Source organism: Oryctolagus cuniculus, chromosome 2 (assembly GCF_051225735.1).
Source record: "Oryctolagus cuniculus isolate XC-2025 breed Fujian yellow rabbit chromosome 2, ASM5122573v1, whole genome shotgun sequence".
Lineage (NCBI taxonomy): Eukaryota > Metazoa > Chordata > Mammalia > Lagomorpha > Leporidae > Oryctolagus > Oryctolagus cuniculus.
The window spans coordinates 34805514-34831557 of record NC_142868.1 but is presented as its reverse complement, the minus strand read 5'-3'; the positions used below and the strand labels follow the sequence as shown (position 1 = coordinate 34831557).

At 50.3% G+C, this 26044-nt stretch overlaps 1 protein-coding gene across 13 annotated transcripts in view; it reads left to right on the top strand.

Annotated features, from left to right (window-relative positions):
• APBB2 (amyloid beta precursor protein binding family B member 2) overlaps positions 1-26044 on the top strand; it is a 397109-nt gene that overhangs the window by 287608 nt on the left and 83457 nt on the right. For 8 of the 13 annotated variants that reach the window (XM_070068136.2, XM_089327105.1, XM_051830938.3 and 5 more), the window contains 4 exons: positions 13164-13372; positions 22077-22139; positions 22517-22602; positions 22695-22755. In XM_070068136.2, coding sequence (XP_069924237.1) covers positions 13164-13372; positions 22077-22139; positions 22517-22602; positions 22695-22755 — 419 coding nt within the window. Of the gene's footprint in view, positions 1-13163; positions 13373-22076; positions 22140-22516; positions 22603-22694; positions 22756-26044 lie in introns of those variants that run through there. The other 5 variants (XM_051830952.3, XM_051830951.3, XM_051830928.3 and 2 more) reach the window with 4 other exon arrangements.

Genomic DNA, 26044 nt, shown 5'->3' with positions numbered 1-26044 from the left:
TATCCCTGGCAGATGGGATCCACAAATACCCTTGCCTCATTCCTGTCGACGGCCCCACTGTCTTTGAAAACTCTCAAGCTCTCTCTGTGACTCTTTCATTGCTGAGAAGGAAAGAGCAGATGCGCTGCGGCTAACTGGGGCTGCCGTTTTGTTCTCTCCTGGGAATCCGTGCTTTTTTCTCCTCGCCTAAGTGTGGAGGGGCTTGGAGAGGTGGGTGGTGTAGATCCATCAGTGAGAGGCCTTAAACTAAATGAATGCCTGGGGCCACTTGTGGTTGGTGGAATCCTGTAGACACTTCTTTTTTGGTTTTTAAATATTTATTCTATTTGAGAGGCAGAGAGAGGGGTCTTCCATCTGCTGGTTCACTCCCTAGATGGCCGCAATGGCTGGAGCTGTGCCGATCCGAAGCCAGGAGCCAGAAGCTAAGAGCTTCTTCCGGGTCTCCCACATGGGTGCAAGGGGCCCAAAGACTTGGGCCATTTTCTACTGCTTTCCCAAGCCATAGCAGAGAGCTGAATCGGAAGTGGAACAGCTGGGACTTGAACCAGCACCCATATGGGATGCTGGCAGTACAGGCCGGGGCTTTACCCGCTGTACCACAGCGCTGGCCCTGTGTAGATACTTCTTAAGGCTTGTGAAACTTTAGGCCCAACACGTGACTGTATTTGGTATTTTGACAAGGTTTGTATCATGTTTTAGAAAGAATTGTAGGCAAGATGGGAATCAGAAGACTGAGTCTTCTAACCCAGCTCTGTAGTTTAGATGCCTGTGTTTGGGTTTGAATATATGATTGCAAAGTAGATCTGTTAGAAGCTATTTATTTCCTGGACATTAGATCTGGAATTCAGAATTTAGCAGATTGAATTAGGATCAACTATTAGTAATACAAGATGCTACAGAATCAGTGGGGACAGGCATTTGGCTAGTGGTTAAGGTGCCACTTAGGGCCCCTATATCCCATATTGTCTGGACTGAGTCATACCAGTGCTCCTGATTCCAGCCTCCTGCTACTGCACACCCAGGGAGCTAGTGATGACGGGACAAGTGCTTGGGTCCCTGCCACCTACATGCAAAACCAGGGCTGAATTCCTAGCTCCTGGCTTCAACCTGTCCCAGTGGACATTTGGTGAATAAATCAGTGGATGGGAGTTCTTGACTGTCTGTCTCTCTCTCTGCCTCTTAAATGATAAATACATAGTGACAGCGACTTACTACAATAGAAATGTAGTTACCTTTTGCATAGGACCCTAAGTAGCAATGCACTGATGATGACTGTCCCACGAAGACCTCAGGAACCAACTTCCTCTTGTCCTACTTCTCTGCCGTCCCCAAAGCTATGTCCTCACGATCCAAGTCACCCCTTCTGTTCTAGGCAGCAGAAAAATGCGTGCCTGGCAGCTGTCTGTTACGGAAGCTTCTTGAAAACCGGCCTACAGTCCTTGGACTCAGCACCCCAGTGGTTGCGATGTTAGCTGTGTGGCCACACCCTGCTGCAAGGGAGGCCAGGAAATGTACTCTTTCTTTTGGGTGGCCCTGTGCCCACTCAGAAGTTTGTACTGTGCAGAACGGAGCGGCTGCTGGTGGGGACCCTGCATTGTCCCCAGGGGCACCCTTGTGTGTGAGACCCCAAACATCAGGCTTCTCGTAGACAGAAGGAGAACTACAGAATGGTTTCCTCAACTGACCGTTATGTTTTCAAAGCCATTTATACCTAACTACTGTTGTACAGCGTGGCAGAGTTTAGGCAAGATGTGCCAGGAAAACCACACAGGTGTGATGTGAAACCTTCCTTCCCATCAATGCTTCTCTCACCTGCTGGCTTCCTCACAGGGTTGGTGCTTTCTTGATGAGCTTGGATTAGGTAATTAACATTTGATCATTTTTATCAATAAATTAAATTTCTGCCCAACGCCATGACTGTGTTCTCTTACGTTATTTTATGGGTCAATATATATTTATATGTTTTTATTTTAGCTGCTTTAAATTATTTTTTTAAAAGTTTAGGTAGAGGCCGGCACCGTGGCTCACTAGGCTAATCCTCCGCCTTGCAGCGCCGGCACACCAGGTTCTAGTCCTGGTCAGGGCGCCGGATTCTGTCCCGGTTGCCCCTCTTCCAGGCCAGCTCTCTGCTGTGGCCAGGGAGTGCAGTGGAGGATGGCCCAAGTGCTTGGGCCCTGCACCCCGTGGGAGACCAGGATAAGTACCTGGCTCCTGCCATCGGATCAGTGCAGTGCGCCGGCCGCAGCGCATCAGCCGCGGCGGCCATTAGAGGGTGAACCAACGGCAAAAAGGAAGACCTTTCTCTCTGTCTCTCTCTCTCACTGTCCACTCTTCCTGTCCAAAAAAAAAAAAAAAAAGTTTAGGTAGAAAGTAAGTATCTCAGAGGAATAATTTTTCTAAAAGAGCTTTTACTCTGATCCCTTTCAATGTATTTTTAAAAGTTAATTTCCAGGGCCGGGGCTGTGGTGTAGTAGGTTAAGCCTCTGCCCACCACGCTGACATCCCATATGGGTGCCAGTTTGTGTCCTGTCTGCTCCTCTTCCACTCCAGCTCCCTGATACTGCACCTGGGAAAGCAGTGGAGGATGGCCCAAGTCCTTGGGCCCCTGTGCCCATGTGGGAGACCTGGAGGAGGCCCCTGGCTCCTGGCTTCAACCTAGCCCAGCCCTAGCTGTCACAGCAGTTTGGGGAGTGAACCAGTGGATGGAAGACCTTTCTGTTTCTCCCTCCCTCTCTCTCTGTAACTCTACCCCTCAAGTCAATAAATAAAATCTGTCAAAGTTCATCTCAGGAGCCGGCGCCGTGGCTCAATAGGCTAATCCTCCACCTTGCGGCGCCGGCACACCGGGTTCTAGTCCCGGTTGGGGCGCCGGATTCTGTCCCTGTTGCCCCTCTTCCAGGCCAGCTCTCTGCTATGGCCAGGGAGTGCAGTGGAGGATGGCCCAGGTGCTTGGGCCCTGCACCCCATGGGAGACCAGGAAAAGCACCTGGATCCTGGCTCCTGCCATCGGATCAGCGCGGTGCGCCGGCTGCAGCGGCGGCCATTGGAGGGTGATCCAACGGCAAAGGAAGACCTTTCTCTCTCTGTCTCTCTCTCTCACTGTCCACACTCTGCCTGTCAAAAAAAAAAAAAAAAAAAAGTTCATCTCAGAGGGGCACAGCGGGTAAAGCTGCTGCCTGTGATGCCTGTATCCCATATGCATGCCGCTTTTGACACTCAGTAAAGAAAGGATAACAGTGTCCTCACCTTGTTCAAATCTGGTTCTTAAAATGGAACCATTATCTCCTCTTCCTCTGTTGCAAGATGTTGTGTGACGAGCTGGGGTTAGAGAAGTTAACGCACTTTGGAAGCCGTAGAGTGCTGTAGCGATACCTCTCATTCTTGCATCAGAAGCAGTGTATATGCATTTTAAGCTATGGGTGCGTTATGCTGTCATGTTCCCACACTTATTTTGATTTCAGAGAGCATGTTGTCTACTTTAGTTGCTCATTACATGTGCTGATAAAAAGCCAGATGCCTTCGACTACCATGTCCATTCCCTAAATTCTCAGTGATCATCTTCTATCCCATTATTTAGCGCAGCTGGAAGGTCAAGTCCCAGCACTGCCACTGTTTGAAATAAATAATGACCTTGGAGTTGGCCAAGGCCAACCCTGGAATAGCTCTGGTCTTGTGACCATTGCTGTTGTGTGCTGGCCTGAGGAGTACTAAGAAAAGCAGATCGAAGATCCCACCAAAATAATGGAAAAGAAAATTGACTCCATTTAGTATCCCTTCAAATCTGTCTACCTTGAAAGAATATGGTGCCAAGAATAATTCTATCACTTTAATCGTATGGGCACCAAAGAAAGACCTACACCTGTGGTTGTGCTCTGTCTTCTCTTCTCCCATGCCTCAGACTGAAACAGTAAGGAAGGTTGACCCAGCAAGTGGCAACATTGGTGCTGTACGTTCTGCTTAACTTGCGTGTTCACACATCGTTGTGGGAGTGTGTGTTTAGGTCCAGGCACTCAATACCCAACCTTGAAAACAAAGAATGTAGCACCTGATTTGTTGGTCTTCCTGCGGAGCCCGAAGGAACCTGCCTGGCAGTGAGTAGGCTGTGAAGCTGCCGTTCATTAGTGGGGGATAGGCAGACGACTGGGGGACCCCTGGCGACATCCGCCTGGCAGTGCTGTGTGAAGATCTGTATTCCCCTTTACTTTGTCAAATGACAAAAATAAAAGTGATCTGGGGACCATGCCCACTCACACCCACTCTCCATTTATCATCGTGCTTAGACTTTGGGATTTGGGAAGTTAGTTGGTTTCAAAATGGTTTTTTTCCCAACACTTCTTAGGAAACAAAATTGACCTGTAGTTTTCTTAAAGTAAAATGAAAGTTAACTCAAATTTTACATTTTCTTCTTTAAGGTTTTCAGGGCAGAAACCCCTCATGCCTGAAGCTTCTCATTAGTTGTGGTAGGTCATGCTGATTTGTACCTGCTGAGCTGTGTGCACTCTAAAAGGAAGTAGTGTTCTTCGGTTGTATTTCCAATTATCTCAAGACTTGAATATCTCCCTTTATAACTAGTAAGAAAATGTTTTATTATGTGGTTAGGTATTTGCAACCAGCCTTTATGATGGTAATTAAACTACTCTGTCACCCAGTCATATGATGAACCTCGGCTGTGTACTACAAGTGTACGGATGGATGGATGGGTGATATTTCCAAGTGCAGGTTTTCTGTACAGGCAGTTTCTAGCAGCTTCCATAGCAAGCCCTTTAGGTTTGAAGTCTGTGAGTCTACCTGTTGGGTTTGTGTTTGGGTTCTGACTCACAGTCCCTGATCCAAGAGGCACAGTTTGCTTTCTCTCTTCCATGGACATCAGCTCACTTGCTCTTTGCACACTTTTCTGAGGACACGAGGTAGAACAGAAGCAGTCTCAAAAGATGAATGTCTTAAATGTGGAACACCCTGAAGCCATGCTTTCAGGGCTCAACTACATGACACAGAAGAGCCACGTGCTGGTTGGAGAGGTGCTGTATACTCAAACCAGGATGATCTCACAGGATAGAGCGTTTCCAAATTGATAGGACTGTTGTCATCTGGTTTCCTTGAAATAAGTTAAAAATTAAAATAGTCTAGTTGTTGCAAATGTCCAGAAATCTTTGTTCTTTCTTCTTCTTCTTTTTTTTTTCTTCATGATTTCAGAGGCAGAGAGAGAGAATATTCCATATACTGGTTCATTACCCAGATGCCCACAATGGCCAAGGCTGAGCTGGGCTAAAACTCTGGGAACTGAGAACTCAAGGCAGGGACCCAGCTTTTTAAGCCATTCCCTGCTGCCTCCCAGGGTCTGCATTAGTAAGAAGCTGTAATCAGGAGCTGGAAATGGAGTTCAGGTATTCAGTGTGGAATGTGGGCATTGCTAAAGACCCACCTTCAAGGTTGTTATTATTAGTGTTGCTTTTTGGTGAAGAAATGCCCTGTGACTGGTGCATTTCAGAAATGTTTTGTAGCACAGCATGTGGTGTTTTTTTTTTTTTTTTTCCCTAAACCCACATTTTAATGAAGCTGTTGCTAGGTAATAACCGTAAACATTTGCTGAGTGATTACCATATCCCTGACTGTGTTCTGGGTTCCTTTACATGAACCCTACAAGCTGCCATCGGCTCTATTTTACAGGAAACAGACAGGCCATAAGAAGTGTGGCCATTTGTCCAAGGTCACACAGCTAGCAAGCACTGGAGCTAGATCCAACTCCAGGCTAACGCCAGACCTCCTGTTCCTGATAATGTAATACAGCCCCGAGAAAAATCTGGGAGAGTAAGCCCATCAAACACACTCTCCAGGGAGTCTGAATGAACAACTTTTATGTTATTCTTATGCCAAAATGCTTGATAAAAATATGCAAAGTGCATGTAGTATTAGAAGCCCAAATTTAAGGAGCATCTGAATATTGAGTTCTTAGAATATTTACTTTAGCAGAAAAATCTTCAGCTACAAATAGCTCCCTATGTCAAGGACACTCAAAATTATTAATACTGAGTTTTTAAAGAAAAAAAATGGGGGAAAAGTGTCAGGAAATAAATTCACACTGCCAAGACAATTAGTGTCTTCTTACCGTTGTTAAAAAAAAATGCTACTGTAATAAAGCTCAGGTGCTGGTGCTGTGATGTAGTAGGTTAAGCCTCCGCCTGTGACACTGGCATCCCATGTAGGCACCGGTTTGAGTCCCAGCTGCTCTACTTCTGATCCAGCTCCCTGCTAATATGCCTGGGAAAGCAGCAAAGGATGGCCCAAGTGCTTGGGCCCCTGCACCCACATGGGAGACCCAGAAGAAACTCTTGGCTCTTGGCTTTGGGTTGGCCCAGCTCCAGCCATTGCAGCCATTTGGGGATTGAACCAGTGGATGGAAGATCTCTCTCTCCCTCTCTGTCTCTCCTTCCCTTTCTGAAACTCTGTCTCTCAAATAAATAAATAAATATTAAAAATAAAAAAAAGAAGCAGAAAGCTCAACTGAGTACACAGTGTCCTTCTTCTAAGACTATAATAGACATACCAGGGTCTAAATTATGTCTTGCAAACTATGATCAAGAAATACAAGGGACCTTGGACTGTTGGGGGGGGGGCGGTACTGCCCTGTGATAGGCAAAGGGGTTAGGATTCTGGGGGCTCACAGGTGCTGGACGCTTTGCAGCGGGTCCTTTGTCACTGTAGTCAGTGTTTCTGCTGGTTACTTTAGCTCAGGAGTTGCACATGCACATCTAAGCAGCGTCTGTGTACTGCTTGGAACCCTCAGCGAACAGCAGTGTAATTCACTAATGAGACCCAGAGTGCTATCTGCAGGCTGCCGTCTTCAGTGGTTGGTGATGCAGCTGGAAGAAATGAGGAATCTTGTTTGCTGGATTCTGACAATGAAGCTCTGAGTCCAGGCAAATAAAGGAACTAAGCAGTGAGTCAGGAAAGAGGAGAGAGAAGCAAGGAGGCGGGCTGCCGTGAGGTCAGAGGAGAGCTGTAAGGCAAAGTCCTAGTAGTTTGTGTCGAAGCATCCGTCATGAATAACATTATTCCAAAGAGTGGCCAGCAGCAGCTACTGCCGCTGAGACGTTGGGAAGGGAAGAAATATTGTCTTCAAGAATGGGAGCTGGCCGGCGCCGCAGCTCACTAAGCTAATCCTCCGCCTGCGGCGCTGGCACCCCAGGTTCCAGTCCTGGTTGGGGTGCCGGATTCTGTCTCGGTTGCTCCTCTTCCAGTCCAGCTCTCTGCTGTGGCCCAGGAAGGCAGTGGAGGATGGCCCAAGTACTTGGGTCCTGCACCTGCATAGGAGACCAGGAGGAAGCACCTGGCTCCTGGCTTCGGATCAGCGCAGCGCGCCAGCCGTAGCAGCCATTTGGGGGGTGAACCAACGGAAGGAAGATCTTTCTCTCTGTCTCTCTCTCTAACTCTGCCTGTAAAAAAAAAAAAAAAAAAATGGGGGCGTTGTGTACGTTTTTCTCCTGCCACCTGAGACCTTACATTTTCCTTTGCATTCAGCTGAGTCCTTAGCCACAAAGGGTGACCTCTCTGAACCTTAGCATAGACCTCCCGCCCCACTTGTGATGGCATAGCGGGCTTTTTCCTGCCGCATCTCCTTTGCACTTGCTGCCCCCTCTGCCAGAGATGCTGTTCTCTTGTCTCTTCCCAAGGTTGGCCCCTTGCCCTGGCTTAGGTAGACCTCGGTCCCTCTGAGACCACCCCATCCTCAGATACAGCTGATCACATCACCCTGTTTGCCTCCTACTCATGTATCCCCAGCCTCTACACAATACTTCTCATTTATAGGCAGACCTTCATGCAGAACGAATGAGTGATCAAATATACAAGTGGTCCCCGATTTACAGCCCAGCTTAGAATATGTTAACTTTACAGTGGTGTGAAATAGTACACAGTCAGTAGAAACATCCTTGGAATTTTTTTAAAAAGATTTACTTATGTATTTGAAAGGCAGAGTTACAGAGGAAAGAGAGACAGAGATATTCCGTCTGCTACTTTACTCTCCAGATGGCCATAACAGCCTGTGCTGGGCCAGACAGAAGCCAGGAACTTCATCCAGGTCTCCCACGTGGATGGCAGGGGCCCAAACACTTGGGCCATCCTCTGCTGTTTTTCCTAGGCACATTAGCAGGGAGCTGGATAGGAGGTAGAGCAGCCGAGACTTGAACTTGTGCCCATATAGGATGCCAGTACTGCAGGTGGTGGCTTTACCTGCTGTGCCACAGCGCCGGCGCCGAACCTTTGAATCTTGAGCTGTGAGCTTTTCCCCAGGCTAGGGAGTCACAGAACCATCATCTCTTAGGGTCCTGAGCAGCGGCATGAGCCACAGCTCATAGTCAGCCCCGTTGCTGGGCTGTGATGTGGACACCGGGTGCGGCAGCTCTGCTTCGGCCTCACTCTGCTACGTTCAGTTTATGGTGGACTGCTCAGGACATGGTCCTCCGGAAGCCAGAGAGCATCTGTTCACTGCAGACCTTTTATTCAGCGGGGCTGGCGGTTAGATGGAGTTTGCATCCCTAGGCCAGAAACCAGAATGCCTCGGGCCTCTTAGAAACACAGACACCTGGCCCGCCCCAGGCCTGCCGAGCCAGCTGTGTTGTCACAGGCCCACGGGTGACCGCCGTGCTTCAGAACCACCGTCTGCGCCACCGTGCAGGACCCCGTCTGCGGCGATGCTCTCCGCACCCCCTGCTCCGAGACCATTCCCCGCCCAGAGCAGACCACCTGTCGCATGAAGTCACCTGCCTTCCCTTTCCTCTCAGCCCCCGCTGCCACACCCAAAGCACAGGGCACACAGTGCTAAGGAACGAAGCGAGTGCATTGCCCTCAGGGAAATCTGTCGCACTCCACGGTACAGACTTTGCAGAAGCAGGATCCCAACTCCCCATTCCTCCTACCTCTGCCCTCAGCAGCGAAAGCTCCAGCCTGGGCAAGTGCTCGTGTGTTTGCCTTTGGCCCTGGGGTTCCTGCCTGAGAGCCTGGGGACGGGGTGACTGGAGGCCTCCTGCCTGGCACGCCAGCCCTGCCTAGGAGCTAGTCCCTTGCAAAGAAGCCAGGGTGGAGCCCGGCGCTGCGCTCTGGCCCCGGGGGTGGCTCGCTTGCTGCTCACAGATGGGCTCCTTGTTCCCACGCCAAGTGTTGCTCTTGGCCCAAGAGGCGTCCAGCACAGGCGTCTGTGGGGCTTTCCGCCTGGCTATTTTTACTCTCTGACTTCAGGCCCTGCTTCCTGTTTCATCCCAAAAGAACAAAAAACACAAACAGCCAGGGGCTGCAGATCCCCTGGGCATGGACACCTGTGGCTTTAACTCCCAGCGCTGGCACATTCGCATCCGTGTCCACACGTGCAGGTGCCTTCAGCAGCAGGCAGCGGTGGCTACAGACTGGGGACAACTCCAGCGCAGGACCCTGCTCGGGGAGGGCAAGGAGGAACCCAGTGTTTGGGCTTGGCTGTGGGTGGGACCGGATCTCTCTGGCATCTGCTGGGGGATTTCTTGGATGCACCAGCTTTGGGCCCGCCTGGATTCACTGGTGCAGAACTGGGAGAAAAGCCTGTGAAGGGAGACCCTGCCTCACGTGGGCACCTGTGCTCAGGACCAGTCTCCTTGGGAGCTGTCTTGGAGCCGTCACTCGCTGGTTTGACTGGCTCGGGTCGGCTGCTCGTCTCACAGTCTCACAGTCTCGGCCTAACAGCCACTGTTTTGTATTTATTCCATTTAGTTGACTGTTTTCTCTATATTCATCTTCAGCTCTCCCCCAAGCTGTCCATATGGACTTTTCACAGGGTACTTTTCACGGTACCCAGGTGGGTACTGTTAGCATCCTTGTTTTCCAGATAAGCATCTGAAGCCCAAAACAACTGGGGGACTTGACTGAGGTCACCCATGCAGGGAGGCCACACGTCCGCTGTCCAGGCCGGGCTGAGTGATGCCATTACTCCCCTCTGCACTGGCGCCACCAGAAGTCCTGAGTGAATCCCTTCTTCTTGTTTGGATTGTGTCTGCAGGTGTTGAGGAAGCCTTGTCCTGACCCCCTTTCTGTGCTGTCTCTTTTTAGAAAACAATGGGAAGTTTTGATCTCAAGATTCCACTGAAGCATTTCTTTAAGCTGTGAAAAACAAAATACAGAAACACTCAAGAATGTAAATGTGCAATTTAAGACCTCATTTTAAAGAGAATGTCTGTGTCACCACCAGCTAAGTGAAGAAATCAAGCATTTCTAACGTAGAACCCTTGACACACACTCTCTGATCCTACCACCACTCTCCCCTTCTCAGGCATTCCTCATCCTGTTTTTTTGTTTTAAAGGGATTTATGTATTTATTTGAAAGGCAGGGTGACACAGAGACAGAGATTTTCTATCTGCTGTTTCATTCCCCAAATACCCACAATAGCCAGGGCTGGGCCAGGCCAAAACCAGGAGCTAAGAACTCCATCCTGGTTTTTCACATGGGTGGCAGGGTCCTATGTACTTGGGCCATCTTTTGCTGCTTTCCCAGGTGCATTAGCAGGGAACTGGATCAAAACTGGGACTGAAACCAGCACTCTGATATGGGATATAGGTGTCCCAGTGATGAAGGAAGAAAGGGAGGGAGGGAGGGGTGGGGTGGGAGAGGCAGGGAGGAAAGCAGAATGAATAAACCAGGAGAAGTGAATGAATGAACTGGGTCTTCCAAAGGTGGGAATTGAAACATGGCACTTAGCAAAGGAGGACTTCTTTAAAAAACTCAGTTCTGTGCAACACCGTGAATCAGGACTGCTTGCATTTCTCTGGGACCAACATATACTTTCGTTGATAGTGTGGATGAATGTCTGCATGGATGGAAAGAAATACCATCAACCAACCAGCAGGTTCCACATCTGTGAGTTCAGCCACCAGCCAGTCAACAATAATTTTTTTTTAAATGCATCTCTACTGAACATGTCCCTGTGTCCATCCATCAGGTGTTACTGAGCACCTGCTGTGTGAGGAGTTGGAAATATGATGAAGAATGAGGCAGACATGAAGGCTGCCTGGGCTCACAGGTCTTCCTTCCTGTAAACCAGTGGGAGGTGAAGTGGAAGGGTTCTATAAGTGGTTCTAAAAGTGATTCTGGAACTGTTCATAATATTGAAGATGTGGCCGCTACCCTTCTTCCATCATCATGGTCTTCCTATTTTTTTTTTAAAGATATATTTGTTTATTTGAAAGCCAAAGCCACACAGAGAAAGGGGAGGCAGAGAGAGAGACAGAGGTCTTCCATCCGCAGTTTCATTCCCCAATTGGCTGCAGCGGCCAGAGCTGCACCAATCCGAAGCCAGGAACCAGGAGCTTTCTCCAGGTCTCCCACGCAGGTGCAGGGGCCTAAGGACCCAGGCCATCTTCCATTACTTTCCCAGGCCATAGCAGAGAGTTGAATCAGAAGTGGAGCAGCCAGGTCTTGAACTGGCACCCTTATGGGATGCCGGCGCTTCAGGCAAGGGTGTTAACCCGCTGTGCCACAGCACTGGCCCCTGTCTTCCTATTTTTAACAACAGAGCAAACCCCTGCTTTCATTTTATTCCAATAAAGTAGCAGCACAAATTTGGAAGATAAACTAGATAAAAATGAGGTGGGTTTGGTTAGAGGTAGAACAGCCCAGTTCCTGCTGTCTAGGGCAAAGGCTCTTTCCTGCTGCTGCCTTCGAGCCACTGACCGGGTTCTATACCCCTGGTCTGATATGACTTTCTATTCCACTAGTGTCTGTAGCTGTTCTTATGTGCAATGCCCTGGTGGAAGACAGTGGGAAACACAGGTACCCATAATGGTGACCGGCAGCCTCTTTGTACCCTTTAAGCTTCTAACCCCAGAGCTTCTTGTCTAGGAGCCACCTGCATGGACGGAGGGAGCCTACCAGCTAAGGTTGTGTCCAGCTGGATCTGAGTTGTTTCTGCAGATGTGGGTTAAGTTGGAATTGCATAATCATGCCTCATTTCCTGTGCGGGAGAGGGGGTTTCCGGCACAGTCTGAGACAGGTGCAGTTTTGTCTCTGGCGGACGTGAATGAGGAAGGTGAGTGCATCACTGTGCTGCAGTTCTTGCTGGCTTCTCTCTTTGGTTTCTCTTTCCCTTGTTGTGGCTCTAACGGCCTCAGTGATAGCATGACGTCATGGTCTTTGCTCAAAGCAAGGCCTGCACAGTCCGACTTGAATTGCAGAAGAGCCCTCTGGCCTCTTGTGTGTACCCACATAGAAGAGGCCCTGATGCTTAGAGTGCAGTGACCATCAGGTTGGAGCTCCATCTGCCCTGCTGTGCTGGATCCTCCCTTAGGCCTCCATCACTCGAACTCCTCCTTCTGCTTCCTCTCTTCTCTCGGGTCCAGCACGTTCATCCATTGCACATCCAGTTCAAAGACCAAGAATGAAATTTGCAAAAGCAAATAGTTACTCAGCAAACAGACAAGATACTGGTACAGGGCAGATGTGGCTGGCACAGTGCTGTGGATGTGTTTTATTTGACCACCTCAGCATTTAAAAAATTATTCTTTGACTTTGTAGTTCTAGGTGTTCTCCCATTTGCCACCGTCCCCGCCATTCTCTATTCTCTCTCACACCTTTCATGTGTTTATATTACTGGCCTGTCTTTAGGGTTGAAATCCAAGGGTTTTCTTGTATACTTTTCTTGAAAATCTTGAATGCAAGTTGGAATTCTGGAGTGTTACAAAGGACACTGCTACTTTGTTGATGTTTACAATTAAATGGGAAGCGTTGTTAAAATGTGTGAAAGATGTAAATGCTACTCACGTACAGAAAGCAGGTGAGCCAAGAGTTACACTCACAGGGAGTGCTGTGTAACACCATCCAAAGAGATCGAGTGGATTCTGCGTGGAACATGCATTTTACTAGCTTACCGACTGACAAAGAGATCGAGTCGATTCTGCGTGGAATGTGCATTTTGCTTGCATAGTTGTGTGGTCTTAATGGCGCTCACCTTGTCCACAGGTTTCTTGAAGCTGTAGGAAGATGTGATAACGAGGCCTTTACGCCCTTATTCTCAGGCATCAACCTGTCTTCTCTAGTCCTTTGGCCTAGGGATGCGTCTGCCCATGGAGTTCACCCGACCAGGGGGACTGAAGTCAGAAGGCTCTTGTTGTCTTACAATAAAACCCTCTTTCATTTTTCCATTTCCCAGCAGATATATGGAGTGACCACTCGTTTCAGACCGACCCGGATTTACCGCCCGGCTGGAAGAGAATCAATGACATCGCTGGGACCTACTACTGGCACATCCCCACAGGAACCACGCAGTGGGAGCGGCCTGTCTCCGTGCCGGCCGACCTTCAGGGCTCACGCAAAGGCTCTCTTAGTTCTGTAACGCCATCTCCCACCCCAGAGAACGAGGTAAAACCCCAGGGCCTCCCTCCTGGCGTAGTACTGAGTGAATGTAACTTGTGGTTTCTCTAGACAGCTGCTTCTGCCCCAGCAGGTCATGGAGGTAAGCGTTTTGGTTACCTTGCATGTTGCATTTGCAGTCCCAGTAGTGCTTCCTCCTCCCAGTAAGCAGTGTTAGTATCCATCTTCCAGGGGTGTTTTCATTTTTTAATGACTTTGTGTGTCTTGAAACACCGTTCCAGGTTCAGAGAGCAGGAGGGGCTGATTAATGAGAAGTGGTTAGGTCTCCCTGGGGCTCCGTGATGCGGTATTTCACTCTGCAGGTGCCACTGCGTGGTGCTGGCTACATGAAATATTTACACTCAGCCATGTTCTAATTGCTGCACAGCCTGTGAGCCCTGGGTTCCTCTGTGAGTAGGGAGATGATGTCTGCAAGGATGACCCTCGAGAGCCCTTAAATGTGTAATTTCTATTTTTAAAAAATCTGTTGATTTAGCAGAAGTGACACTATTTTAGAAATAATTAGCAGCATATTTTTCTACTGTCCCTGAGAAAGGAAGGTCTGGATGTGTAAACAAAGAATTGAGCCCTTTAACAGTGCCACTGTGGTATTTATTAATAGGGAGAGTCCAGCAACGAGGCTTTGTGAGTTCTGATAACCAGACAGTCACAGGAATTACAGTTGGAAAAGGTCTCTCTTGTTTGGAGAGCAGTGGTTCTGTCCCGGACACCCAGGCATTTCTACCTTGGTCCTAGCCTGGTCTGCTCCATGAAACGAGCCCGTATTCTTGAACTTGGAGCACACACTGGGCATTTGCTGTGCACCTCTTACCTGGGAGCTTCCTCTCTGTTTACATTTGTCATCACCCTGCGTGTCTTCTGAAGCGGATGGCGTCTTGTGTCCTGAATCTTTGATTTTGGGTGTTCCTGGGTTCTCCTGGGGTGGGGGTGGGGGGCTGGTGAGACCTGTGTCCTAGTCACACTCCTGCTGTCCCCAGGCCCCCACATCTCATTCACCCAGCCCAGTCCTCTGATTCGCCCTCATGGAAGTGATGGGTGGGGCGAGCTACACTGCAGCTGGGGGGGTGGGGGACTCGGTTGGTCAGTGCTTTGCCCTGCTCATCACGCACAGGCTTAGCACTGTTGAGCCATGCAGGCTAGCCCTGCCTACCCCCAGGCAATTTAGGTAGCTTTTCATGGATGCATAATTCTCCACCGTCTGCCCAGTTCCCAACCATTATTTATTCACCTAGCGTTAGGTGTGCTGGGGGATGAGGATGAACCAGCATAACCTCAGCCCTCCAGGAGCTGGGCCTGAAGGGGCTTCCACTGCCTATCACAGCCCAATGCATCCGGGATTCCTCCCTGTGCCCTAGGGGGGACTCTTAGAACTGGAGCCAGCCAGGACCAGCCCCTGCGCTCACCAAGGCTCAGCCGTGCTCCACCTTCCCCACCTACATACACATCTCTGGCAGGATCTCTTTCTCCCTACCTGAATCCTTTAACCATCTGCAGCAATGCCTGACTTCCCAGACAGTGCCAGGGCAGGGAGGGATCAGCTGCAGCCGTGAGTGACAGACAAGGAAACTGAGGCACAGAACTCACAGCCCTGGAATCCTAGAGTTCCAGCCCAGAGTTCCCCTTGCTTGGCTCCCCGGGCTTTGTGTCCTCAGCCTCATTGTCCCGGAGGTGAGGCGGTCAGACCAGTCCTGAGACACGGCCCGAGTGTTCTGGTGTGTTCCTTGAGTCTCATGTCCTCTGTACTGGGGGGAAGTGAAGTCCTTAAAGTCCATGTGCTGGGGTCGACACACAGGTTGGGTGGGATCCAGGGAGGATGCACCGAGACCCCTGCAGCTCCTGTCTGCTTCCCTGTGGTCTGTAGCAAGTATTGGAAAGAAGGCAGCACAACAGGGCAGCTGGTGTGGGTCCAAGGGTCCAGGGGCGACTTCCTCTCCAGCCTCTGGGCCTCCTCCTGGTGCCCACTGCTGCCCATTCTTCCCCTCGACACCCGTCCCGTCCACCACTCAGAGCCGCGTCCTAGGCTCATAGAGAGGCTCACCCTCTCTCTTCCCCTCCTGTAGCTCTGGGTTCCCCTCATGCAGCCCCCGCCCAGCCCCTTGCCACTCCTGCTGGCTATTGTGGCTTTCCCAGACCTCATTTCATTGGGTCCTCCCAAGACTGCCAACCAGAGAAGGCAGCTGTTGTGTTCCTGGTCCAAGAACAGAACTCCCGAGCCACATGTGCTGGGTAGCTGTGCAGCAGGTGTTGCTTCTGGGGCCTGGGCTCTGCCCCTGAGACGCCACGGTTTCTCCCTTGTCTTCGTTCCATTCCTGTCTTTAGCTGCTAACCCACGATCTTACCCCGCCATGGAACTTGGTTAATGGATGCGTGATTTTAGACATTTCAAAGAGAGTCAGCTCCAGCACTTTAGTAGACCAGTAGGATGAGTGCTGTTCCGGTCAGCCTCTCCATTCACTGCCTTAGGCCATCTGTTAAGTCAGAGAACCAAGCAGATTTAGAAGGCAATGAATTAGAATCATCCAGGCACTGGGACAAGTAGGGAGAGAGGAGTGAGAGAGCTGGGGAAAAGATGCAACCTGCCACCTACTGGGACACGGCGACCCTGACATGGATGTTCAACCAGAGACACAGAGTCTTCAAGTATTTACAGCCCCAGGCTTGTGCCTTGTCCCAAGACCTCCCATCGACCACGTGTGTACCTGCCGCTAACGTTACCAGTCCCGTGTGACATTGGACAACACTGAGATAGGTGAAGGAACTTGTGCAAGGGTGTTGCTGAATAACCCCCAAACTACTTGGAGGCTATGGAACCCCCAAACCTGGGTCCCCTCGCCCAACCCGCAGAAAGCCAGTCGCTGACATTAGGACAGGGGAAGGAAGGAGGTGTTCATTGCAGAGCAAGGAGCCGGCAGCTGCAGCATAATTTCCTGGCTCCCCGAGGAGTGAGGGGTGAAGGGTCTTGTTGTGTATATATTGAAATCAGGGCTGAGAGGTGCATGAGCAGCTTGTGTCCAAGTTGCTGATTGGTCAGTGGTGCTCATGACTTTCCTTTGATTGGTCAGTGATGCTGTGCTCTTTATGGGATTTTTGATGGCCAGTGGGCTCCATTTGGTCCGGGGGGGTTACCTGTACGTGGTAATTACTTTCTGCCCCAGGCCTGAAATTTCCCTACCCAGAATTAGAATTCCCCTAAACAAACCCCTCGGGACAGTAGTAGCCAACAATGTGTTACTGCTGTAGCCATTGAGTCCAGTGGTTAGAACTTTGTAGGGCCAGCTGTACTGCTCCATCAATGCAGTGGATTCCTTTTGGTAAAGGACGGGCAAGGACTCCTCGGGGGAAGGGAAACAGGGGAGAGGCTGGGTCCTCGCTTTCCCTACAGGTGTCCGGTCCCAGTCATCCGTGGTCAAGCTTGCATTCGGGTCTGTTGATGCCTACTGCTGCCCCAGGCCTTCAGTATTGTATGAAAGAGGAGTTGGAGACCCCCAGGTCTCTGCATCTCTTTGTGTCCCACTCAAAGCCTTCTAGAGAATGACTTCTCTCAATGACTTTGACTCGATTCTAATAACAATTAGAAATGATTATTCCTCTAACACCATTTCTTTGATCCCTAAATAGAATCTTTTTCAACTAATTTTGAAACATGAGATAAAGCAAAATGTTAAGAGAACGAGGAAACTCGTACCATGCCGAGTTGGAAATGCATATTTTACTCAGCTTTTTCCTGAACTGCCTTAAAAAAAAATCAGATAGATAAGTGCCAAATCCGTTGATTTCACGAAAGTTGAGGATGGAAGGCTTCCTTGCAGTTTGAAGATTTTACATTGCACATTCCAAAGTTCACTCAGGAAGTGCGAAGCTCGAGGGATAATATTTCCACTGCACTTGCCAGAGGGATTTCTCAGAGTTTATAAACTGCCCAGGAAGCATTTGCTGCTGCAACTTGGCTCAGAGCACTCCCTCCCCTCCCCACCCCCTACCATCTATTTGCTCCAAATCACTCGGATGTTGGATTTCAGACAGAAGAGAGAGCCACACAACGTACTTTTATGAATAAGCATTGGCCCATAACCAGGTCTGTCTGAATCTTTCCGGTGAAAGGTTTCCCTGGGAAGATGGAGTTGAAGCCGAGGAGGCAGATGGAGTCACACCTGCCATCTCTTTGGGGTCTGTCTGTAAATCAGTGTCCTTGCTTCTGAACTGCTGGCTCCCGGGTCGTGTTAGGACCTGGGGGTGGCTGTGTGCACTTAGAAATGAGATACCATGAAAGGGCCGTCTGGCCCTCGTTCTGCAGGGACTTCTTGACCCAGTCTAGTCATCAGAGCTGCACAGAACCTTGGAGCAGGGCCTAGCCAGTGCTGGAGCGGGCACTCCTCAGCCTGGGGGCTGAGGGCTGTGGCCAGGAGGGGACAATTCCTTGGCCACGGAGCCAGGTGCTCTAGGGCAGGCCTGGGAACCTGCCTTTATGTGCGCGTCCATGGGAGCTGATGCCAAGCGAGGGGCTCAGGCAGGCCTCTGGGGAGCCACGGCCCCTATTTTGATTCTGATGTCACTTCTGCTGACGTTCTTGGGCCTCACCCCAGTGTCTTCTGGGAACCACTGCGCTCACCTCTGTGCTTTGAAAGCCCTGTATCAGTCCCTTCCTTTAGCAGTAGCATGACTCAGAGTCCCTGCAGCAGACTCCTTGGGGTCGGGGCCTGGTCCCCTCGTCTTGTGTCCCCAGCACCTTGCACTGTTGCACATAGGTGGTGAAGTTCAGGTAACATTTGCCGAATGAAGCTGCTGGTGGACTTGCTCCAGCGGCGAAGCCGGCACTGCAGCCCAGGGCTCCTGAGCCCCTCTGGAGTGTGGATTCTACATGAGCCGCTGCTCACAGACACACATGTGTTGCACGAGTTTGTGTCCCTCTGATTAGCTTTTTTTTTAACGTCTCTGGATTGTGTTTGCTGTAATTCTGTACACATCTGGTAGTGTTGTGTCCACCGCAGCGCACCTGGACGTCCTGATTCGGCTCCTTCTGATCTTTTTGTTTCCTAATCTGAAAATATCTTTAAAACAAAAACCATTGTTTTTCTTCAGTTAATAAAGTAAAAAGGACCACACTGACGGATAAGTTCCCAGAGTGCTCAGTTCTTTGGGGACAAGTTTACCAAAACGATCTTGAACTTGACAGAGCTTGTGTTGAGAAACCAAGTTCGAGGTTTTTTTATTTTTTAATCATCTTAATCCCCTTTCATACAAACTTTCCAACATCCCCCCCCCCCCCCGCCACATAGTAGGAGCACACTCAGTTGTCAGGGTTGAATTATTGGATTCCCGCAGTGGGTCCACCTTCCATGGCTTCTGTGTGGTGCTGCAGGGTCATGACAAGTGCCGTGCTCACCCGCTCTGCCTCTGAGGAGCCAAGACTCAGGTTCTCTCCCAGAACTGAACGGGGTCACCATTTCCAAAGTCAGGGGTGCTGCCCCCTGGGCACGGTCAGGACAGCACCAGGAGAGTGAGAACCCGGACCTGGCAGCAGAGATCACGTGGCCGTGCAAGGCTTTAGGCATGTTGGCCGGAAGCTGGGAGGTTATTGCTCATGGAAGATGGGCTGTGCCCGCCCTCCGTTACCTTCGACCGTCTTTGAGCCTTGCCTTCCCGGGGGCATCTGGCTGCACCTGGCTCTTGGTCCTTTGCTGTCTTTCTCTTCCTTCATCTCTCCCACCCCTACCACTCAGGCTACAGACTTCCTGTTGGACCAAAGAATCTATGTTGGGTTTTTTAAAAAATGTATTAGGTGCCGGCGCCGCGGCTCACTAGGCTAATCCTCCGCCTAGCGGCGCCGGCACACCGGGTTCTAGTCCCGGTCGGGGCGCCGGATTCTGTCCCGGTTGCCCCTCTTCCAGGCCAGCTCTCTGCTGTGGCCCGGGAGTGCAGTGGAGGATGGCCCAGGTGCTTGGGCCCTGCACCCCATGGGAGACCAGGAAAAGCACCTGGCTCCTGGCTCCTGCCATCGGATCAGCGCGGTGCGCCGGTCGCATCGCGCTGGCCGCGGCGGCCATTGGAGGGTGAACCAACGGCAAAGGAAGACCTTTCTCTCTGTCTCTCTCTCTCTCTCACTGTCCACTCTGCCTGTCAAAAAAAAAAAAAAATGTATTAGGTAAAATTATTAGCTAAATGTAGAAGCCATTCTGTGTACTCAAAAGAATCAAATGAAGACATTACATAGTTCTTGCAATTTAAGACAAAGAGCTTTTGTACTTCATTGACCTTGATTAAAAAAAAAAAAAGGAAAGTTGTATTCATTTAGAGGAAGCGTCTCACCTCTGATGTAAATGGATATTTTTAAATATAGGAGAGAGAAAAAAAACCTCTGGCCCAGTCATAACATATATAATGCTACTTTCCATTTTTCCTCACTTGAGCTGCATGCTGGAGTGTTTCTCTAGGCTGGCCCATGGTATTGTAAGTCCTTGTGAAATCTCTCTGTGGCGCCTTTGTTTATTTAATGCTGTAAAAGGTGATTGTTGGAAGTCTGCCAGTTGACTGGTGTTTCCATAGCATGCAGACTGGATTCAAATAGTCTTGGAGCTATCGTCAATTTTCACTTAACAAGCGCGCCTGTGTGCAAAGAGTAAATACATAAAAAATGTCAAAACCACACACACCTAGAGGGAACTGTTCCAGTTAAGTGCTGAGCTTTTCTGCGTATTTGTTTAGCAAATATTCTTTCACTCTCACCAGTCCCCACATACAGTGTCCCTTGAAGATCGCTTCTAAATTCAAATTCTTTCTGTAAGACACCTCTCCTTTTCCTTCTCTTTTTCTTTTAAATGTCTCCCTCCGCAAGAACACGTTTATCCTTGGTATCCTGGATTCATCCTTTGGTTTCCCTTTTCAAGTTTAATGTCAATAGAAAGCAAATATTACTCACATGTACCCAATGAGGACGATTTTGGGGCCATGTCAGCCTATTTCCTTTTTTTCAAAAAAGATATTCTGGCTCAAAATTTTATTTTGCACTCGATATTTGATGTCCTTATCATGAGCCTTTCTGAGTACCCCTCCAGTGGTGGCTCTAAAACTCTAGGTGTCTGGCCCCTCGGAAAACATGAGAAAGGTGGGGCAGCTTTCCCCTGGGAAAACACACCTGTATCTCGTCTCGCCTCATTCTGTGGTTCGCAGCCTGCCCTGAGCCCGCAGGCTGACTCTCCCGAGTTAGTAATCTCCTCGGAGAGGAATGAACACTGCTTTGAGGCAAGAGTAAGAAGAGGTAAGGAGTTGGGTTTGGTTAGTGTTCGTGCCTTTCTTTTTCCCCTCATTGAGAAACATTATTTTGAAAAATAAATACATTGATCTAGATGCTTTCCATTTTATGACACTGCAGCCCAGGTGCCTACCCTCCAACCCAGTGCAAAGTGGCACCAGCCATGCTGCATGGAAAGCTGCCCTCAGAGCTACATCATTGTATCTTTCAGTATAGGACACACTTGAACTTCACTTCTGCTTTTCGTGGCTTTACAGACTGTTTTAACATTTAGAGTAGAAATTATGGGATGGCCAGTAGTCACTTCTCACTTTCAGAGATCTTCAGTTGAAAAGTGACTTAGTTGAAAAGGTTCCATTATTGCCTTGTTGCATACCAGGGAAAGAGTTTGACCTGATAAGTCCATGGGACAAATTGACATTTAGTCCTTGGGTTTTCTTCACATCATTTATATCTCCAAAACTAAAGTGAAAGATACTTGAGCATCAGAATCCATGGGATTCATTGCAGGACCCCAGTGGATACCAAAATCCTTGGGTACCCAGTGCCTTCTGTGAAGTGGTGTAGTATTTGGGCACACTAGCTCAGTAACAACACCTAATGTAATGTGAATGCTATGAAAATCATGAGCAGAGCAGGGGGCCGGGGGTACAGATTCAGGGCAGACGGTCTTCCCCTTTTGAGTACTTGGGGTGTGGAGGCCCTAGGTGCGGAAGGCTGACTCCATCACTCTGCACAGTAGGAGAGGCCTCTTCGTGCTCTGACCTGGAGGCAGGGGGTGTTTAGCTTTGAAGGCCTGTGGCTTGTGTCGTGCATGAGTCTACCCAGTGAGTGACGATGTCGTACTCTGTCCTGTATTATGTTCAGGGAATCGTGTGAAAAGGAAATGGAGATTTTGACGGCGTGGAGGCATTTACATTAGGTTGTTCTGAGCCGTTTTTGGTTAAGTTAAACTTCAGCAAGAAGTTGAGATCTGTGTGCGCCCCTACCAGCCCTCTCTCCCCTTCATCCTCCTCCGCTCCTTTGACATGAAGAACACCTGACCCCCGTATCTTGCATTGTCCAGTCTCCAAGCCAGCACAGCGTCATCCCTCATTCTGCCCCACCCCCTGTGAACAGTGCTATGTGGTTAACAGCGGGGAGGGTTCCTGTGACAGGAGGAATGCCAGGTGTAGGCATTTAGCAAGCAGCTTCCCATAAGGCTCAGCCAGTTGATTCGGGGAGTGATGTTCGGGGACTGATGTAGGTGCCCCATCTTGTGCCCTGCTCCGGTCAGAGGCAATGAGCCTGAGGAGGTGCTGTTATTTTGTTCCCTAACCCATCCTGTGAATATTACTGCTAACAACAGTGTCTTGTGTTTTTTTTTCTTTTTTTCTTTTGTTTTCTTTTTCTTTTTCCTTTAAATCAATGTGCTTTTTCCTATGTGAATGATTATATGTCTAGAAACAGCCATGGAGTGATTTTGCTGTTCTGAATGGGGGAAAGATTAATAGTGACATTTGGAAGGCAAGTATATTGTCAGACCTGAGATCGTCTGTTTCCCTCTCTGCATGGCTGTGGCTCTGTGTTCTTTGTAAGCTCGTGCATTGGGCAGGCTCCGAGTGAGTGGGCTTCTTGCTGGGGGCATCCAGCTCACACTCTGGCGGCCTTTTCTGATGTCCCCCTTGGTGAATGCCTTCAAGCCGACCACGCCAGTTCCCTGTCTCCCGTGAGAGCGGGCGCTTGCACCCGGTCCGCTCCCAGCAGCCCCTGCATGCCTGTTGCCGCCTGAGCTCACATCCACTCTCCGCCTCTCGCTGGGAAGGCTTCTCGCCCCTTTGGTATTTGAGATGCCGGAAGGGCCCCTCCTGCGTTGCACGTTAACTGGCCCTGTCTTCCTCTAGGATTTGCACGCGGCCACCGTTCACCCAGACCCCAGCTTAAAAGAGTTTGAAGGAGCGACGCTACGCTATGCATCTTTGAAACTCAGGTAGGACATTCTAAGGCTGGTCCCTGCCCGGTGGCTTTGCACTCTGGAGTCTGCGGTGGCATTCTAAGCCAGGTGTCTGTTTTTCTTTCCAGAAACGCCCCTCATTCTGATGACGATGATTCCTGTAGTATCAACAGTGACCCAGAAGCCAAGGTTTGTGAGATGAACGTACTCTCAGTGCCCAGGTTTCATTCTTGCATCAAAGTAATGACTTTGGAGAATGGCCCGGTTTTTACAAACTATCAACCTAGAGCCACTTATTAAGTAATTACCCCTTGATCTTCTCTCTTTCCTAATTAATCTCCTCGACACTTTAAGAAAATCTCTAGGCCGCGTTAGGTTTGGGGGGGGATTTCTGTAACCAGCACGTCTCTGCCTGTGTGTCATTACATCAGTGCTTTGTGCAATGCAGTGAGACAGAATTTCTGTTCAAACGAGCGAGACCCCTCGCTTCTACCTGCGCCAGAGCAGCCGCACCCGTGCCGGGTGAAGCGATGTTGCATGCCTGCCACCAGCTCAGGTTGGAGTCAGAGGTGGGACGACGTCAGGCAAGGGCAGACTGGACTCCGTTTCATTTCTGGGCTTGTGGTGGTGCTGGCAGGGCCAGTGATGGGCACACAGTTCTGCAGGGCCGCACCTGGGTGGGGCCTTGTGCCTGGGGTTTCCATGCCGGGGGAGGTTGGAATGCTCAGTCATCTTTGCCTTTGTCAGTCCTTGGTGTGCATGAGGGGTTGGTTCCAGGGTCCCCCGAGGATAGCAGCATCCACAGAGGCTCCAGACCCTTCTCTGAATGGTGCAGTGTTTGTGTATAACCTGTGCACGTCCTCTTGTATGCATCCCATCGTCTCTAATTGTCTAGAACCCCTACTGCCATGTAAGTGCAGTGTGAACAGTTCTTTTGCTGAATTCCTACAGTGTAGGGGAGAATGGCAGACCGAAGTCTGCACCTGTCAGGATGGACGCACCATGTTTTAGAGTATTTCTGGCCCGTGATTGGTTGGTTACACACCACAAGGATCTGGAAGGCAGCCCTGTTTGAGAAGTGAGGTCCAGAAGTCCCGGGGGACAACAGAGGCCACCCCCATGGCATTGGAGGCTTGGCTCGTGCAGTCCCGCCACCTCCCTGGGACCCCCAACTTTGCACACCTCCCCATCTCTGCCTTCACGCAGGGATTCTCACAGCCTCCTGCCTACTGGGCATGAGTGCAGGGAAGCGAGGGGTCAGGCACCCGTGCCCCATGGTGCCTCCGACCTGGGTGTGGGAGCAGTCAGCCCAGCCTGAGCCAGAAGCACTCTGTTGTGTTAAAAGCAGGTGCCTGGGGGAGTCCCACCCCCGCCCAGCTAGCAGACACTGTGGGTCACCCGTCTGCCCTGGGTTGTGGTCCTGGGCCCACAGGAATGGGGAATTCCTGGCTTGATTTCTTTGCCCCTGCCTGACACAGGATGTGTTGGCCTGGCAGCTGGTGGGAGAGGGAATCCCGGAAGCCAGTGGTTGGTGTGGGCACCAGGACCTGGGATCCCCGTGCCTGAGGCAGCATGACACAAGAGCAGTTTTTTAAATGAATATGTCCTTTGAATTTTAGCATTAACTTGATCTTTCCTTTTTATTTTACTTTATTTAAGATTTATTTAGTTATTTGAAAGGCAGAGTTATAGAATGAGAGGGAGAGACAGAGAGATCTTTCTGGTTCACTCCCCAAACCACCACAACGGACTAGGGCTGGGCCAGGCTGAAGCCAGAAACCTGAAACTCCATTTGGGTCTCCCTTGTGGGTGGTAGAGGCCCAAGCGTTTGGCTTATCGTCCGCTGCCTTCCCGGGTGCATTAGCAGGGAGTTGGATGGGAAGCGGGGCAGGTGGGACACCAGCTGTTGCTCATATGGGCTGCTAGTGCCGCAGGCTGGGGCTTGAACCCCTGCCGGCCTGAAGCAGCATTTTAGACACCTTAAGTCAAGAGAGTGAATGCAGAAGAGAAAAAAGAAGTTTGTTTTACTACCTTTTATTGCATTTCCCCGCTTTTTGTACAAGGGCCTCTGTATTTGTGCATATTTATTTATTTTATTTGAAAGAGCCACAGTGAGAGAGGGAGAAACAGAGAAGAGAGAGATCTTCCATCCGCTGGTTCACTTCCCAAATGGCCACAGCTACCAGGGCTGGGCCAGGCCAAAGCCAGGAGCCAAGAGCTTCTTTTGGGTCCCCCACATGGGTGCAGGGGCCCAAACATTCCACTGCCTTCCCAGGTGCAATGGCAGGGAGCTGTATCAGAAGTGGAGCAGCCAGGACTCACGTGGGTGCCCATACGAGATGCTGGTGCTGCAGATGGCAGCTTAACCCACCGCACCACAGTGCCGGCCCCAGCATGTTTCATTTTCATGTTCGCATTTCATAGTTGGTCCTCAGAACTAACCACCCTGGAATGGCCCTGTGTCCACCCTAGCACCCTTCCCCGCCCTCCATCTCACCAGCCGGAACCTTGGGGCTCCCATGTGGCCCCCGCCACTGCTTCTGCTAACTCTGCCTCGTTCCTTGCACGGCCGGATGAGGGGAGGGCTGCTCCAGAGCCAGTGGAATTTTGAAACGGTCCTGGGACTGCTGTTGGCATGCCGGCCTTCAAAGATGGGTTTTGTAGCAAGGGACAGATGCATGAAACAGGAAGGCAAGCTGTGAATCAGCTGCCTCGCATCCAAGTGTGTTACCGGGACCCCCGGCGCAGGCTGCAGGAGGAGGAACGTGTCTGGGACGCCAGGTGTGAAGCTGCCAAGGGTGAGCAGGGGCTGGTGCCTGCACTGGGCGGGGACTTGGTGGCAGGAACAAGAGGAGCGGCTCAGTGGCACTTGCGTTGATGGGTGGGGCTTCCTCTTCCTTCCCACCCGGCTGCATTGCCTGCTGAGCCCTCCACCTGCCGCCTTGCGATCCCTTGTCTGTTCCATCGACACCTGGGAACTTGTGTCTGTGAAGGAGGCTCAGCTTCTTCCTAAGTTACTGAAGCTGTGCTTAGTTCTCAGCAGCCTAAGTATGTGTGCCGCATTGTTTGTTTATATCCTACTTTGTGACACTAGGAAGATCTGAGAAGCCTAAGAACAAGTGTTTTGCCAAAAAGGCACAATACATGTAAAGGAACGGCCCGTGCATCCACTGGGGCTGGGACAGTCCCCAGGGAAAGGCAAGATCAGCCCGGGGAGAGGATGAAACCACGGCTTTTCAGAAGAGGGTTTGCCAGGTGCACAGTTGGCCTGCAGGTAGTTTTATTTTTTAATGCCTCCTGGTGACAGTAGGCTGTCCCCAGCTTACAGTGATTCGACTTACAATGTTTTGACCTTTCAGTGGTGTGAGAGCACTGTGAATTTAACAGGAACCACACCTGAGACTTAGAATCCTGCCCCTTCCCTGGGCCAGCAGTGTGCAGCCCCGCCCCTGTCTGAGCAGCCACACCCCCAGCTCCC